General features: G+C 40.5%; 1 protein-coding gene across 1 annotated transcript in view; it reads left to right on the plus strand.

The window, feature by feature from the left end:
• The first annotated feature begins 2,199 nt into the window (after positions 1-2,199).
• Positions 2,200-18,686, plus strand: part of FTCDNL1 (formiminotransferase cyclodeaminase N-terminal like) — a 50,331-nt gene continuing 33,844 nt past the window's right edge. Inside the window, 6 exon segments of the mRNA XM_060194202.1 lie at positions 2,200-2,316; positions 5,255-5,349; position 6,533; positions 7,740-7,776; position 7,924; positions 8,819-8,933. Of these exon segments, the coding sequence (XP_060050185.1) occupies positions 2,202-2,316; positions 5,255-5,349; position 6,533; positions 7,740-7,776; position 7,924; positions 8,819-8,933 (364 nt within the window). The 5' untranslated portion in view covers positions 2,200-2,201.

Raw genomic sequence — 18,686 nt, forward strand, 5'->3', positions numbered from 1 at the left:
CCAGGTGGGTTCCCCGCGCTGCGCTGCGCTGGCCGGGGCTGAGCGCGCCCCCGCTGCACCGCGGCCCCTTGTGCACTGGCCTCGTCGTGTGGTCGGGCAGCCCCGCGGCCCTGGCGAACCCCCAGGGCCACCCCGTGGTCTGCGTAGCCTTGCGGGCACCCCATACTCCAGCCCAGCGGGGCGGCCCTCGGGGGGCCTAGCAAGGGCACAGCCTCTGCGCGCTACTCCGGGCCTAGACGTGCAAACGGGATGCGTGCTAGCTAGTGGGGTGCGGGCTAGCCGGGGTGCGGGTGCGTAGCCAGGGCCCTAAAGCTCAGGCCAGCAATTGCTCCCTCTGCACTGAGGCCTTCCCTGGTCGCTCGCTCGCATTGCCCCAAGCCTCCTTGTTGTGCGGCGGGGGGTGGGGTGGGGGGGGTGGTCCTTTAGGTCACTTTCCTTGAGAAGAGCAGAGAAATGCTTTACCCTTTCACCTACAAGCCTCACTGCCCCTTGCGCCCGCCCATCTCCAGCCTGGTACTGTCACTAATTCCAGCCTCTGCTGCGAAGGTGGATTTTTCTAACACCATCTTTGTGTGATTGAGTTGTCCACAGGGAATTAGAATGTGGAATGAGAGGATGAAACTAATCCTTTCTTTTGCACTGTTAGGGGTTGCCATAAACACCATTTGTTAAAAAGCATAATTATGTTGGGAAAGTGCCTGATGAGACAATTAAGCTACATAAACACACTGAAAACAAATGAAAGCCAGAAGACGCCCACACCCCTTGTGTAAAGCATTTTTTTGTTTACATAAAAAAAGAAAAAAAAACCCGAGAGGGGTCTGAGCTGCTTTATAACAACCATGTTATTAATGCCTAGGAAAACCTAATGATGGCCACAATCTGAAAATCTGCCCACAAATCTGAACTAACCATGAAGTCTTTTTCTTCTAGGTTAGTCCAAGGAATAGTCGTAATGAACCGAGGTCAGCATAATGGAGAGCAAGCACTATGACTTGCCCTAGAGCACAGTTTAGCTGAAACTCACAAACTGAATTTTTATCCCAGAAAAATTGCACGGTTTCACTCACTGAAGTAGCTCCTCCATGAAGATCATTCATTACCTGGCACAATATGCTGACCATCCAGGATTTTTTGAATGAACTCATGAGGGCCACATTCATTTTTAGAAGAGATATTAAAAGAACCTAAAATACGGTGGCCTGATACGGAAAAGAATTATTTTCTTACTATTTTGAGATATCTGTTTTTGGTATCTTTAATTCATCTTAACATTTGAGGTGTGGAAAGCTATGGAGTTGAGCACTGTCATTCTAGAGAACTAAAAATCAAACCAACCTTCACAACTTGTGTAATCTGTTTTTTTGCAAGATATTTTTGGCATTAGTGAGCAACATAGCAGAATGTATGTCAGCTTTTAGTTCCAGGTACAGAGTCCTATGATGTGAAACGGATTTAGAAACTTGAGCAAAGTACAAGGGGAACTCAGTCCAATAGTTGCTAAACAACCCCAAAGTATCCCTTTTATGCTCATGTGTTGGCACATGGTGGTGGCTCATAAAGATACCTTGCCTCTTTGTGCCCAAAAAAGTTTATGTAAGAATCAGTTGTCTGTCCCTCTTTTCTGCATTTCCCTAGTCAGTCTCATTTAATAAAAGAATCATGATTATCTGTTAAATTATCACAGGCCGTTATACTAACGATAAGCTAAGGTAGGTGATGCTTAAAAAGTAAACAGTTTCACTTTTTACTTGGAAATTCAGGCTAAGTGATTTGTGGATATTCTATTCTTTCTGTTCACTTTTTTTCCCCCAGATTGAGTGAGAGATTGAAGGAAAGAGGGACAGATACCACGACACTGAAGTCCATCAGTGTGCTACGGTGGGACTCAAACCTTGGTCACACACATGGCAAAGCAGCACACTAGCCAAGTCAACTAGTTGACTGGCCTGGCTATGTTCTAGTATTCATCTGTTCAGCTATCCATATGTGAAGGACACAGGATTTCCTGGTTAAATCAACCTTGAAGATTTTGTCCTCTGGGCATTCTCTAGTAATGAGATAGTGAAGTCATATTATATAACTGCCTGATTTCCAAAAGGCTGTGATTTTTTTTTGTTATGTTTAATGAACATGAAAATCAGAATGAACTGTAGAGTACAAAACTAAGAATCATTTTTCTCTTACTCTAGGAAAAAAAAATGTCTTCTTCCAGACTGGGGCTCCGTTTGGCTGCCTGTTTACTAAATATTTCAGAAGCCAGAAGAAAACACATTGTTGAGAACATAGCAAAAGCAGCTCTTCTTGGAAAAAATGGTAGGAACAAGGCAATTGAAGCAAATCTGTAGTGTTTTGATAATACAGTAATTTTTGTGTTCTGACACAGTATCTATAGAACATTCTTTTCCTCTCTTGCTAGAGGCCCCCTCCCCCTTGTTTTTGACCTGTGGTTTCTGCTAGACCCCAGGAACTTGAGATGCATCAGGTACTTAGAATTACACACATATGCTCTTTTGCAAACCACTGCCTGCACTTAGCACTGCGTCTCTTAACGGGGAGAATGAGATGAGAGTTGTTCAGAATTTCAGCATATTGTCAGGCTTCTCAGGAGGAAATATTTACATAAAGGCTTAGTGTTTTCCTTTCAAGCCATGTATTTGGTCATTAATAGTATGAATGCAATAGCGCATTATGCCTTTTATTCAGCAAGCTGAATAAAAAATAAACATGTCAAATACCAGCTACTTTTCAAAGCACTCCTGTGAGCAAAGCCCATGCTGTCATTACCGCATTATTATTTTGACTCCATTTTCTCCATATAAAGACTCTTAGCCAATTGCATCTAAGTGATGTGTGTTAAGACCACTCAGCAATTCAGAGGACTGGAACATAAGCCTCTTTAAGCCTGGGACCAGTTTTCACTATGAAAGATAATTTTTTCCCCTACTTTTGAAACTGTTCACATGATGATACAGAATTTTAGATGTCCTTTGTCTTACTTTCTCACATACACCCTAAAATGGTGTGTTTACAGACTTAACAGTCATTTAAGAAGGTATGCTTTGTTACCAGGAGACAATTTTTCATGACCCTTAAGCATCGGAGACATATGTTTTAATTTTTGAGTGTCATTTTTATTGGGTTATCACTTTACCTGAGAAAGAGGTGTTTACTCTACTCCCATGTTTGAAAACGACCACTTTAAGTTACTGTCTTCCAACTTTGCAGTAACAGGAAATAGCTATGAAAATTTCTGACAGCTGCTGATAAGAATAGTCTTCTGTACAACAAGGGCAACAAATGGGAATAAATAAATATTAAAAAAATTTTAAAAAAAGAATAGTCTTCTGAAATCAGTTAGTAGCGTCACTCTTGCATTCTTTGAGCAGGAAGAGCCAGCTTGGTCCTCTCATTGTTAGACACAGCACATCTAATGGGGCTGAGTTACCTGTCTCTATGATTAAGTGAATGTGCAGAGACATTTGTAGAAGCCACAGACGGATGGATGCCTGGGTCTCAACTCACAGGTTTTTATCAGCATATTAGTGGCAGCAGCTCAAATGGAATTACAGCTATTATACTCCATTACAGATACCAAACAATTTACTTCTGCTGAGATTCATCCTGAAAGCTCGTCTTGCCAGCAGTATTCTTCCCTTATATGCATGCTTAAGAAATTGCAGGAGAGAGTGTTCTATTCTCTCAGCACTGGATTCAATTGAATCATGTGAAACTGAGAATAAAAGCCTTTCAGAAGATTTAGGATAAAAAAAAAAAAAGAAATCATCTCTTTTTTTTTTTCAAGAGCTAGAATATTTTGAAAAAACACATAAAATAGGAGGTGGTATGGGTTTGTTCTTCACTTTTTTGTGGTTAAAAAAAACAGCTAAGGTAACACTAGTTAAGAAAATGACCTGTTTTTTTTTTTTTTTTTTTTTTTTTTACAAATATTTTAAAGACATTTTCTTTTAAGTCAGTGGAATAAAACCATACCCCCTTTATTTTTTCTAATTAAGCAATGTAAAACCATTTAAATGGCCTAAAAGATTTGACATGAAAAGAAAAAAGGAAATTTTAGACCTATACTAAGACAGGACTCTCTAGCTGTCCATGAGTGAGTGACATATGTTTATCTTTTCACATTATTAAAATTAATAGTATAGGGCTGTCATGAGCTCTGTAATTCATGCATCTAGCTTATTTTTTCTTTCTTCTGCAAAGATTAGCTGTAAAGTTTCTGCGAGATAGGGTGACAAAGATATAATAACATAGCTAAAGGTTTAATTACTGCCTGAAAACTTTTGTCTTTCACTTTGAATTTACTTTTGTAGACTTTTAAGGAGCCTAAACCAGGCTTGTAAACTTCAAAAATAACTTTGGAGTTTTGAGTGGTTGCCATATATGGCGACCTTTCTGGCAGCTTTCTCTTCCAGGTTGTACATTCAAGTGAGTCACAAGCTATCGAAAGCTGGAAGTTGTTAACATCTAAAGGCTATTGGTGGCCTCAGAACAGAAGATGGTGGAGTTCAAACTGTTTGTAACAGACAGGTGCATGTGTTCCAAAAACCTCTGCTTTAGATACTAACTGGCCTATCCTCGTTTTCCAGATGTCAGATTTTGAACCAGATAGTTTGGGTGGGGATGTTTGGAGGGAATACTTGACCAGGCCTGGAAGATGGGATCAATTAGGAAAAGACTGTACAGTGAAATGATTGAGCAATTAAAAGAAAAGGCTCTTTTCCTATATTGAGCCAAGAGACCTTTGGCAAACATAGTAACAAGTCCAAAATCTCTCATAGACACCAAAGGTGAATGTCTGAGCAGAGCCAACCAGTAAGATAATACAGCATAGTAAGATTCTGGAGGAAGAGGCCATGACTAGTCATAAATGTCATAAATAGCTAATGTAATGTCAGAGGTCGCATATGTAATTTTTTCTATTAAAGAACTTATATCTATCAGGGGCCAGGTGGTAGCTTACCTGGTTAAGAGCCCACATCACAGTTGTGCAAGGATCTGGTTCAAGCCCCTGGTCCCCAGCTTCTGGAGGAAGGCTTCTCAATTGAGTGGTGAAGCAGGGCTGCAGGTGTCTTTCTGTCTCTCTCCCTGTCTCCCCATCCCCTCTCAATTTCTGTCTCTATCCAATAATAAATAAATTAAAATATTAAAAAAAATTATATCAGAAGAAAGAAAGCATTCAGTTTTCATCATAGAACAGCAAATGCCTTATCTGTTTGCATTATCTTCATTATAGGGCAGAAACATCCTGAAGTATCAGTGCTTAATATATTTTCTGATCAAGACTACAACAGATCAGTTATTACAATCGCAGCTTCTGTTGAACAGCTAGTTAAGAGCTGAGTTTCTTTCTTTAGATATATTCCCTGTTTGGATTAAGGATAGACTTCTAGTAAAGCTGAATGTTCTTTAATCATTGGTTTCCTCTGTTGCTCTGAATGCCCTCCCAACTTTGTAGACTCTACCTTCAAACTGATTTTCATGATTTTTCAAAACATCTCAAGCAATTCCCATTTTCTCTTTATTAAATGAGCTTTAGACAACCAAAATCTTATAAATCTACATTTACTCAAAAAGTGATATTGGAGTTCAAAATAAAATAAAATAAAATAAAATAAAATAAAATAAACCGTGGGCTCTAAGATCTAGATGCCATTCTTCCCACAAAGATGGTCACACATCCTTTGTGGTGTAGGACTATCAGAAATAGTAGCAGGTGGAGGTGTGACTTAGAATGGAAGAGAAGGCAGGCCCATAGAAAAAATGGGCAAGAAAACTGAGAAATGTTATGCATTTACAAACTATTGTATTCACTGTCACATGTTAAACATTAATCCCCCAATAAAGGAAAAAAATAAAAAGGGAAAGTAAATACAGAAACAATAGTCAATCCACATCTGTGACCTTGGGAGAACTACTGCAGGTTTTTTTTTAAATGTTTATTTATTTTCCCTTTTGTTGCCCTTGTTTTTTTTTATTATTGTTGTAGTTATTGTTGTTGTTATTGATGTTGTCATTGTTAGATAGGGCAGAGAGAAATGGAGAGAGGAGGGGAAGACAGAGAGGGGGAAAGACAGACACCTGCAGACCTGCTTCACCACCTGTGAAGCGACTCCCCTGCAGGTGGGTAGCCGGGGGCTCGAACCGGGGTCCTTATGCAGGTCCTTGTGCTTTGCACCATGTGCGCTTAACCCGCAGCACTACCACCTGACTCCCTCTACTGAAGTTTCTAATGGAAGGAATGGGGATACAGAACTCAGGTGGTGGGAATGGCGTGGATTATACCCCTGTTCACTGATTAATTTGTAAATCAATATTAAATCACTTGTAGAAAAAAAATAACTTTTATTAAAAAAAAGAGAAACATCTTAAAATTTTAACCTGTGAAGTATTAATGCTGAAGTCAGACTTCATTTCACCAATAAATTGGCATGTTGTGAACCATTCTAAGTAGTTGTGTTTTGAGATTAGGAATCTCAAATCTTGTGCTGGTTCATGGGTTGAAATGAAATAGGGTCCATCTCTCATAGTGGTGTAATGAGGCTTAGTGGGGCAACTTGAATGTGAAGGACCATATTTATTTAAGCAAAAAAAAAACTGTATTATCTTAGTCTTGCTCAGTTTAGAGTCAACATATTTTCAGATAAACCTGATTTCTCCTTAGCAGATTGTCCTCCTTCAAAAGGTATGCTGGTTTGGAGAGCAAAGAGTTGACTGATAGTTCTGAGCAAACAGAGGACAGATTCTCTTGAATCATAATTAAGGATGTAAAACTGGCTTCTGTGTTGTTTTTACCTGTTGCTAAAATAGTCATACTGCACTATGATTAAAACTCAGAGCAGTAGCGTAAAGCTTTTTGTTATCTACAATGTGTACTTATCAGAACATGACAACTCAGTTGAAAATCTGAACAAGAGCAAACCAAGTATTAATGGCTATGTGGACCTAAAGTCTTACACGTGCATGATTTCACCACTTCGAGGTCATGTTTTCATTTCAGTTCAGATAGAGAGACAGAATAAAAGAGGAAGAGGATTTAAGAGTGTACCATAGCATCTTCCTTCTGGTGCTGGGACATAGCTGAAATTGGGCTGTATGCATGGCAAGGCATGTACCCTACCAGTGAACTATCTCCCCAGCCCTACACATCTTTCAGGATTCGTTTGTGTGCATATATTCTGATATAAGTACACCTGTGTATTCAGGCAACAAGGGATTTTTGTCAACATGGATTTGATAGTATTGAAAAAAGTTTGAAGTAATCCGCCGTAATGTAATACAGAGTTGTTCAAGACTGATAAACATTCACAGCTCCTCCACTTTAGGGGAATAGAAAACTAAAGAAATGTGAATGTTTTTAAAGATTTATTACCTATGAAACAAAGAGAGACTTTCACATGAGATGAAGAGAGAGAGAGAGAGAGGAGAGAGGGAACTGAGCCCTCTGGTACATGTGATACCAGGGTCCCCATCAAATTAGGACCCTCAGGCATCAAAGTCCAGTGCTTTACCATATAAGCTATTTCCCAGACTAAATGTGATGCTTTATGACAATTGGGAGGTGGGACAAAGGGAATTGCTGTATCTTTATTTTGGAGCAGAAGCTATCTGCTATGCAGATTACAAAATGAAAGAAAATAGTAGAACGATACGAGTATAGCTGCTACTTTTGATGTAATTGAAAGTTTAGTAATTTGTTGTTTAAATGTTACATTTTCAAGGCAATTCTGTTCTGGCTGCCTGCTTGGAAGCCTTCCAGTCTATTTTTTTTTTATTTTTTTATTATTTTTTTTTTTATTTTAGGAGGGGTACAACTCCACACAATTCCCACCGCCCAATCTCCATATCCCACCCCCTCCCCCGATAGCTTTCCCATTCTCTATCCCTCTGGGAGCATGGACCCAGGGTCATTGAGGGTTGCAGAAGGTAGAAGGTCTGGCTTCTGTAATTGCTTCCTCGCTGAACATGGGCGTTGACTGGTCGGTCCATACTCCCAGTCTGCCTCTCTCTTTCCCTAGTAGGATGGGTCTCTGGGGAAGCTGAGCTCCAGGACACATTGGTGGTGTCTTCAATCCAGGGAAGTCTGGCCGGCATCCTGATGACACCTGGAACCTGGTGACTAAAAAGAGAGTTAACATACAAAGCCAAACAAATTGTTGAGCAATCATGGACCCAAAGCTTGGAAAAGTGGAGAGGAAGTATTAGGGAGGTACTCACTGCAAACTCTAGTATACTTCTGCTTTCTTACTTTGGTGCCATACTCCAAACTCAATTTCTGCTTTGCGTTTCTACTTTTTTTTTTTTTTTTACATGCATAACATTCCCCAGATTCCCATTTAGCAATACAACCCCCACTATTTCATTCATCATTTTTCATGGACCTGTATTCTCCCCACCCACCCACCCACCCCAGAGTCTTTTACTTTGGTGTAATACTCCAATTCCATTTCAGGTTCGACTTGTGTTTTCTTTTCTAATCTTGTTTTTCAACTTCGGCCTGAGAGTGAGATCATCCCATATTCATCCTTCTGTTTCTGACTTATTTCACTCAACATGATTTTTTCAAGGTCCATCCAAGATCGGCTGAAAACAGTGAAGTCACCATTTTTTACAGCTGAGTAGTATTCCATTGTGTATATATACCACAACTTGCTCAGCCACTCACCTGTTGTTGGACACCTGGGTTGCTTCCAGGTTTTGGCTATTACAAATTGTGCTGCCAAGAACATATGTGTACACAGATCTTTTTGGATGGATGTGTTGGGTTCCTTAGGATATATCCCCAGGAGGGGAATTGCAGGCTATTGATATGGGTGTTCAAGAGGGGGTCCACCCTTGTCTGGGAGCAGTGGACCTGATCCCCATCTACCCTCTCTCTGGTGTCAGAGTGGAAGAGTGTGGATCCATGGCCAGAAGTAAGAGAAAATTGGGATAGGATGTCATTCCTTAATGAAAACTATTTTTATAAATAAGAACAGTTTGTGAAAATATAATCACTCCTCAACTCTCTGGGAAAAATTGACCTTGCAGATTCTATCAACAGTGAATCTTCACTGGTTCAGTAGCATGCTGTGTTTCTGTGACTCATCCTTCCACTTTGCACCTCACGGTAGCATGGAACACGGGATACTGGGGGGCTGTAGCACGTCCATCATTTTCTCCTTGCAAATTCACCATGTGTTGTAAGAACATAACAGCAGTTTCTAACGAGTTCCTTAGACTTTTTGGGGCAGAACGATTGTGTGTTTTGCCCATCTGTGTCCTATTTTCTTGAGCAGGGGTAATGATGAGGTTGAGAAACCACTTAAATGTTAACTCCTACCCCCTTTTTTTACCCCTCTGATTTCTTCTTATTCCCCCCCCCCCCCCGCATAACTCTCTTAAAGAGAGATTTTCTTTAGATCTGTACTGTCACATGTTTGATTTCAGCCCCAGGGGAAAGTTTAATTTGGAAAATTTGAGCTATGTCACTTGAGGTGTTTTTGAATGAGGCAAACTGGGAGAAAAAAAAAACTTTTGCCTGGATTGTCTAACTACACTATGTTTAATTATGAGATACAGGGGCTCAGAACCTTTCGGGGGGAAAAGTCTGCCTTCGGATAATTGCATTCTTCTCTACATGACTTCAGAAATCCCTCTATGATGCTGCTTCATTTTTATTTAACAGTGAGTTGTCTAGCAGTTGGGATATAGATTTGGACTCTACCTGAGCTCCATCAAGCACCAGAAACAGGGAATGAACCATGTTTCCGAAGGACTAACTCACTACTTTTGCTGCATGCTAATGGATTCTGACAACCTACAGATTATTTTCCAGGGAAATCTTGGCTGGAAAGTGCTTTCTTTTCCTCCTAGAAAGAGTTAAAATTCAGTGAGGAGGAGAATCCATTTCACACAAAAATGAAGAGTTCAGAATTGGCCAGACCAGAATAGTGATTTTAATTGTCTTCAAAACAATTATGTTCAATTACATTAAATCTCAAATTAGCTAGTACATGAAGTTCTTCATTACATCAGGGCCAGTCCACTCCAGATGTTGGTCCTGTGTAGAAGACAGTTGACAATCGGAGGGTCTGGACACGGTACTTCTCCCTCCCTTTTGGCCTTTTGCTTCATTGGCAGCTACTGTACCTCATGATTTAAACATGGACATTTCTAATTAAATGAGAGCTCAGCTGTATTCTTGAACTAATTGATAACATTTGATTTGAAATGTAATAGCTTCAATCTTCATCTGATTAAAAACAGCCATATACTGTACATGGTTGCTATGTTGATGCTTCAACGTGCAGTTTGGATTTTTACATTCCCCTTTCTACCCAGCTGTTCATTTAATAGGCATCAAATGTCTTCAAGTTGTGTTTTCTTCTCCTTCTCCTTCTCCTTCTCCTTCTCCTTCTCCTTCTCCTTCTCCTTCTCCTTCTCCTTCTCCTTCTTCCTCCTCCTCCTCCACCTCTTCCTCCTCCACCTTCTTTTTTTGTAACTGCCTGCTCAGGCATTCTTATGAGGCTGAAGTATTAAAAAATGTAATTTCTTACTGTTCCTAAAAGTGAAAGGGTGTTTTTGTCCAGAGTAACCCATTCTCAGGGAAAGCAGTTTACTAGTTTTAGAACATTCCAGTGACATAAAAGATAATTAATATTGACAGGTGCAGTCTTTGTATGTATTATATGCAAACATTCTGAAGTCCATATTTGAGAAGACTCTGTTGTTGTTGCCAACTATGGACTTACTTAACCATAAGGACGGAGTACTAGAGTGGGATCCAAATTGGTGTTCAGGCAACTTAGAAATTCTGTTAAAATTACTTGCAAGTCCTTATGCATGTACATTTGCGTATTCATACACTGACACATAATTTTGCATGTGATTTTAGTTCAACAGCTTCTCCAGTGAAGGACAAGCAGTGCTGAGGTTCAGGGGTGAGGGCGGTTTGAGCATGAGGACTTGCACAGATTTCAGTGTGGCTGGCCTGAGTATAGAGACAGGGTAGAATGGGGAAGGCATTCCTAGGCATGTTGACAGTCCACCTCAAGATCTCAAGAGGGCTGGATATTTTATCCTTACGGCCTTAGGAACCATCTATGCAAAGAAGGTGATTTTGACTGTTAGGGAAACAAAATGGTGGTATGAAATGGAAGAAAGGAAGTGTAGAGGCAAACATCATGGCTACAATTTATTTTATTTTTGACACCAGGGTTAGTGCTGGGCCTCTGTGCTTGCATGAATAAACCACTGTTCCTGGTAGCCATTTTTTTCCTCCCCCACCCAGTTCTTTTGTTTGATAAGACAGAAAGAAATTGAAAGGGGAGGGAGAGATAGAGAGGAAGAGGGAATGGTTGGGTGGTGCACCTTGTTGAGCGCACATGTTGCAGAGCACAAAGACCCAGGTTTAAGCCCCCAGACCCCACGTGCAGGGGGAAAGCTTCACAAGTCATGAAGGAGTGCTGCAGCTGTCTCTCTCCCATTCTATCTCCCCTCTTCTCTCAATATCTAGCTGTCTCTATCAAATAAATAAAGATAATTTTAAAGAATTAAAAAAGAGGAAGAGGAAAAGAGAGACATCTGCTTCACTGCTCATAAAGCTTTTTCCTTGCAGGTGGGAACAGGGCTTAAACCCTGGCCCTTGCACATGGTAACCTGGCCCTAAACGCTTCTTGTTGTTCTGTTTATCGGTATGTTTTTATTGCTGCCATTTGGCAGTTGAAAATATAAACTGAGAGCCAGGAACAGGCAAGATAGCTCACTTGGTTAGTGTGCTTACTTTGTCATGTGCAGGACCCAGCTTTGAGTCTGGCCCCACTGTACTGAAGGAATCTCCAGTGTTAATGCTAGCATTCCCTCCACCTAGATACCTTTACCTTGCTTCTTTTCTATTTGGAAAAAAATAATGTTAGCCAACTGTGATGACCAAAAAAAAAAAAAAAAGAAGAAGAATTTGAGAACTGGGAGAGAAATAGCTCTAACCTATGGTATTTGAAGCATGTAATTTGAAAATTGTTTTGGAATTGTGCTTTTCTATAAAAATAACATTGTATTTGTTGGGCTACATCTCATGTTTATCTCTGTTATGTCTCAAAGCTTCACCAGAATTCCAGAACAGTGGGGGTAAAATACAGATCTTACAAGCTTGCAGAGAGAACTGACAGGCTACAGATGAACTATAGTCTCTAAGCTATATAAGATAACCCCAGTTGTTTTTATAATTATTATGTTACATCCTTATAAACATTTATAATATTATTACTCTTTGAGTTTTTGACAGATTTTTTTTGGCTGGAATTATCTCTTTTATTGTTTTGTTTAGATTTCTATATACTGATCACTGGTTAAGCTGGGACTTTTTCTTTCTTTCTCTTTCTTCTCCTCCTTCTCCTCCCCTTTACCCTTCTTATCCTTCCCCTTCTCCTTATTTTTCCCCCTCCAGGCTTATTGCTGGGGCTCAGTGCCAGCACTATGAATCCACTGTTCCTGGAGGCCTTTTTCCACCTATTTTTATTGGATAGGACAGAGAGAAATTGAGAGAGGAGGGGGAGCTAGGAAGAGAGAAAGACAAACACCTGCAGACCTGCTTTGCCGCTCGTGAAGCTTCCCTCCCCTGCAGGTGGGGAGCCAGGGCTCAAACCCGAATCCTTGCAGGGAGGGGTCTTTGCATTTAGTACTATGTGCACCTAACCAGGTGCACCGCCACCTGGCACCCCAGGACTTTTTTGTCAATAACTACATTGTTCTGTTCATTTAGATAATTTGAACAAATCAATAGCATGTATTGAATATTATACCATTTTCATCTCCTTGTTTTTATCCCTTATATTTACTATTATTATTTACGTTACATTTTATCTGTGATAAGCTACTGGTTTGCAGTTCAGTTCTTGACATGTGAGTACCATTTATTTTTTTCTTTTTTTAAAAAAATTATCTTTATTTATTTATTGGATAGAGACCGTCAGCAATAGAGAGGGAAGGGAGGAATAGAGAAGGTGAAAGACAGAGACACACCTGCAGCCCTGCTTCACCACTTGTGAAGCTTTCCCCCTCAGGTGGGGACTGGGAGCTTGAACCTGGGTTCTTGTGCATTGTAACATGTGCACTCAACCAGGGGCGCCACCACCTGGCTCTGTGAGTACCATTTCTTATCTCCTCATGTAGGTGCCTGCAAATGATTCTTGCCCCCAACCTAGATCCTTCTCCACCACCATTCAGGCAGAATCCTAAAGCCCTCCCGGCCACAGTCCTTTCCCTTCCCTCCTCCCCCCACCCCAGAGTCCTTTGCAATGGTGCAATAAACCAAATCCAGTCCAAGTTTTACTTTGTGCTTTTCCTTTCTGTCTTTGTTTCTTAAGTTGGGCCTATGACTGAGATCATTTGGTATTTAGCCTTTTTTTTTTTTTTTTTGGCATATCTCACTTAGCATGATTCCTCAAGTTTCATCCAAGAATAAGTAAGGCGATGACTTCATTTTTAATAGCTAAGTAATTTCTTTCCTTCTCTCTTTCTTCCTACTCCTCTTTCCTCTTCTCTCTCTCTCTTTTAATTTACTAAAACACTACTCAGTTATGGCTTATGGCAGTGCAGGAGATGGGGGACTGAATATGGAACTTTGAATATGGGACTGAATATGGCACTATGGAGACTCATGAGGGTCCTTTTACATAACCATGATGCTACCTCTTCCCCCCTTCAGTAAGTTTCCATTTTTTTCTATATTGGTTTCCAAGTACTTTAATTTACTCCAAGTATTGATCTTATTCTATTAAATGATACCCTTGTCTTGAAGCCTCACAGATGGTAGATCAGTACTGTAGTGTCTCCTCTCTCTATCTGAATTAAAATGAATAAGAAGTTGGTCCATAAGGAATAAAATAATAAATAAATCAGCACACTAGTGACTGGGGATGCAGATAAACAGTAGAGTGCAGTGCTTACATGTATGAGGCCCAGGTTCCTTCCTAGGGCTGCACATGCCATGCAGTGTTCTGTTTCTTTCCTTTTTTCCCTTCTCTCATTAGATAAATGAATAAACATTTAAAAAGAAAAGAGTGAGGGGCCACGTGCTGGCACTCGTTGAGCACACATGTCACAATGTGCAAGGATTAGGATTCAAGCTCCCAGCCCCCACTAGCAGGGGGAAGCTTCATGAATGGTGAAACAGGGCTGCAGGTGTCTTGCTGTGTCTCTCCCTCTCTTCTGTTTCTCTCTTGATTTCTGTTTCTATCCAAAATAAATACAATAAAAAAGATAAAGAGTGGAAATAAAAAATTTGAATGGATTTTTTGAATAGATAGTAAGGTTGTTTTTTGTTTCTTGTTGTTTTTGTTTTTTCCTTCTTCTCTCTTCTGCAGGGTGATCTGACTGTCTTGGTTCTTGGACAACCCCAGTGTCAGCATTTAAAAAAAAAAATCTTTCCTCCTGAGAAATTCAGGTATCTCAGAGAAGGCTCTTCCAGTCTTCAGTTTAGTGTTTAGGTACAACTTCCTTTGTTTTAGGAGCCAAGTTGCAGAAGAAGGCTAAGAGAGTTTAGCCTTTAGTTTGTAATAGTCTCTCTCTCTCTCTTAAATGTTCTTTTGAAAATATTTTTTTTATTTATTATTGGATAGAGACAGAGAAATTGAGAGGGGCAGGGGGAGCTAGAAAGGGAGAGAGACAGATGGGAACTGGGGCCTTGAACCTGGGTCTTTCTGCACTGTAATGTGTGTGTTTAACCAGGTGCACCACCATCTGGCCCCTGTAATAGTCTCTTAATTCTTACATTTTAAATGAAAATCCCTGCCCTCAATTGGATGGATAGTGACCGTCCCAGATGGTATTTCAGCGTTCATGTTTCCTGCAAGGGAAGTAGTAGTGTCTGTTTCTGTGTGTGTGTGCTGCTGGTTGGGGGTGGGGGGAGGGGGGATCTAGCAGTAGCTTAAACAGAGTTTCCACTAGTTTCCCTCTTTTGCACTTATCTTACCTCCCATAGTGAGGTCGCCACTTCTGACTGCATTCAGATGCCTGTGACATCAATCAAGTTCCCACTTCACTGTCTCTCTCCTTTCGTTGTGCTTCTTCATTCATTGATCTGCTCTCCAAGTCTCAGTGAGAGAGCTTCCTCTTCCATTTTTGCATGTTTAGGTGAGCCAGTGTTTTGAAAATATTTCTTTAAAAAATTTATTTATTTATTTATTTATTATTGGATCAAGACAGAACTTGAGAGAAGAGGGAGAGATGGAGAGGGAGAGAAAGAGAGAGGGGGGGGAGAGAGACCTGCAGCTCTGCTTCACCCCTCATGAAGTTTTTGCCCTGCAGGTGGGGACCAGGACCTTGAATCTGGGTCTTTGAGCATTGTAATTGAGCTCTTAACCTGATGCGCCACCACCCGGCCCCAAAAATATTTCCTCACTACCTCATTTCTTGGGATTTTCAGAAGTGAAAACAAACATGGATCTACTATTCCAGCTTTAGTTGGAAGTTAGTTTCTCTAACTCTTCTTGGTGATTTTTAATTACCTTAGATCCTTCAGAAAAAAAACGAGTTCACTTAATTTGAAATCAGTGGTAAATTTATAGGAACAGGATTATTTTTTCTGTTTAAATTCAGTACTGAAGATATTAAGTCTCAGTTCCTGGATATCTACGATGTTTTTTGAAAAGGTTTATTTATTAGCATGAAAGAGAGAGAGAGAGCTGAAACATCACTCTGGCATATGTGTTGCTAAGGATTGAACTTGGGACCTCATCTCCTTTTAAATCCAATGTTCCAACCCTTATGCCACCTCCTGGGCCATTTCTATGATTTTTAATTTTTTAATAAATGGTTTCTTTGGGAATTGCTGTGGACTGTCCAATTTCCCTTATGTCTCCTCACTTTTTTCTTAGTTGTGTGTGTGGGAGCCATTTCCCCTGAAGTGTGACACTCTCTCTTCCCATTCACGCACCAACCTTCATGAAAGGGATTCAGTGAAGATGGTGCTGGGTGGAGAAGGTGCCCAAGTCAGTTCTTCCAGGGATCTGATAGTGAAAACAGGCCACATAGTTGTCATCTTTCAAACTCTGAATCATACCTGTGAATTTTGTAAATGATGTGGAAACTTACTTTTTGACTATTTCATTTCATTTATTTATTTGGGATAAAGACAGAGAGGAATTAAAAGGGAAGGGGTAGATAGGGAGGGAGAGGGCAAGAGAAACATTTGCAGCATTACTTCATTGCTCAAAAGTTTTTGCCCTGCAGGTGGGGACCAGGGGCTTGAGCCCTGCCTGTCCTTGAGCATGCTAAATATAATATGTGTGCTCTACCACAACTGCCCAGCCCCATTTACTATTAATTAATTAATTTATTTATTTATTAATTTATTTATTTTAGTAGTGCACTACTCAGCTTTGGCTTCTGGTGGCACTTGGGATTCAACCCAAGATCTCTGATACCTCAGGACTGTAAGTCTATTGCTTGTGCAATTTTTCTGACCCTTACTTTTTGTTTCGTGTCATGAATAAGTTTTTTTTAAAATAGTGTTTTCACCATTTCATTACATTAAGGACTAGAAAGATAAAGTGCTAAGTAATTTCTATGAGTAAAGAAAGTGCACTTGCATGGTGTTTTTTTTTTTTAAATATCTTAAATTATATAAAACATTAAAGAATTTGATTAGAATTATCAGCTTCTGATTTTTTTTAGCCTCATATGACTTAGAGAACATGTGCCATGACAAATTCACAGGACGTCAACACTTCTGTGATAGTCTTGAGACCCTTCGATTACCTTGTTACAGATTGTCAAAACATGGGCTGATCTGGCAAATCAGGAACAACTTTTCAATTCGAGAATTTTCTACTTCTCTTGTTGCTATGGAGATTGTCTTACACAGCAGCCATGGACTTGATGGAGATTAGTCAAACTAGACATTGGGTTCTTGTCGTTTTCGACGGGTTAGGTTGTTTTCGCCGGGCTGGCTTCACGGGCAGGTAACAGACGACCAGGGACTCATAGTTGAGCTGTAGGCAGTATCTCTTTATTCATGCAGGACGCAGCACAATCTAAGCCGAGCTGAGCTGAGCTAAACTAAACGTAAAGTACTCTAAAACTCACAATGCTGTCTTTATATATACTTGACAAGTAGGGTGGAAACAGGGTGTGACATAGAGAGGGTGGAGAGAAAAGTGACTGGTGACAATCAGAGTGTGACAAGGAGGGGGGGTGGAGCAAAAACATATCATGAAACAGTGGGGATTGAACCAATGCCCTGGAGGGAGGTGCTTGTTAACAGCGGTTATATAAATAGAATGAAGTGGTTATGTAAATAGAATAGTGTTAAGCAGGGGGGATTTAAACCAAATGAAACAGAAGGGGTCTCATGCATACCAACAATTCCCCCTTTCTTTTTAACTAATGGCCATTGTGGGGTGAACAGAAACATATATTGTACAGGCGTTTTCAAAAGAACTGGCATAAGACATGGAAAACAAAATAGGCGAGCAGCAATAACCAGTGTGATGCCAAGTGGAGCTTTTCTTGCCTCAAAGGGCAAGGCCTAGCAGGCGAAAGGGCATTTCTTGCCTCTGGGAATGCTTCATGCCTCTGGGGGCATCTCTTGCCTCAAAGGGTGTTTCCTGCCTCTGTGGGCATCTCTTGTCTCTTGGGGCGCTTCATGCCTCTGTGGGCATAACCTAATAAGGAAGGGGAGCTTTCTGCCTCTGGGACAGAGCCTGCAGGCGAGGGGACATGGTCTATAAAGTTTCAAGGCAATTGGCTGAAGTTAGTCTTTGAGAAACACAGCAGTGTGTACCAGTAAGTCCGATGGAGGTGTCAGTCCAAAGTAGCTGACCACAGAAGAAAATGCCGGAGGATGAAACGCTGCACGTCTGTCTCGATGGGGAATGTTGGCCACCAGAATTCTGCTTTTCTGTAGAGAGTGAGCTTTCGAGTCTGTGAATCTGTTTCTTCAGGCCGTGCCAGGTCACATCATTGGTTTCCGGGGGCGATGTCAGAGAACAGGGGTCCAAATGGATTTCCGGGAATTCCATTTGAGTAGATGCTTTTTCATGTGAAGACTTGACAGCTGAAATTCACTTACTTGTCAAACAAAACTTGTAGCAGATTAGAAGTTTACTATCATTGATAACTCCATTATAATTGGAAGTCCTTTCTAGTATCATTTCAAGGTTGTTAAAACACTTTAAACTCAATAAAATGTGGAAAGGTAAACAGAAGAACCACGGTTAAAAGCCTTAGGCATGAGAATAATTAACATAATCATTGCACTATCTGCCCCACCCATAACTCATACAGTTTTCAGGATTAAACGTTTCAGATTCATGTCAAGACGTAAAAGAGAAATCATAGGAGGGAAAAAACAATTTTTGAATTGTTTCTGGATGTCTCTAGAAATCATGGCTGCATCCAGCATTTTTTTTTTTTTAAGTCAATGTCAAACAAAAATTCAGTCATTCAAATCATTCTCTTATGAAACGCAACTTGAACCAGATTATCAAGATCTCACCATGTAGGATTAAGAATCCCCGGAGGGCGACCTAGTTCAAAAAGCTCCTCGAAATTCCATTTAGGGTGCTTCGGACTGTTCCTGCTGGATTGCTTCAGGCACCCATTTTTAAAAGTGTCTTCCCATCGAAGAAAGAATCCAATCAGGAGAGTAGAACTAACCACGTGTCTCCATACTTGGGAACTGCCAG

This window comes from Erinaceus europaeus, chromosome 7 (assembly GCF_950295315.1).
Source record: "Erinaceus europaeus chromosome 7, mEriEur2.1, whole genome shotgun sequence".
Lineage (NCBI taxonomy): Eukaryota > Metazoa > Chordata > Mammalia > Eulipotyphla > Erinaceidae > Erinaceus > Erinaceus europaeus.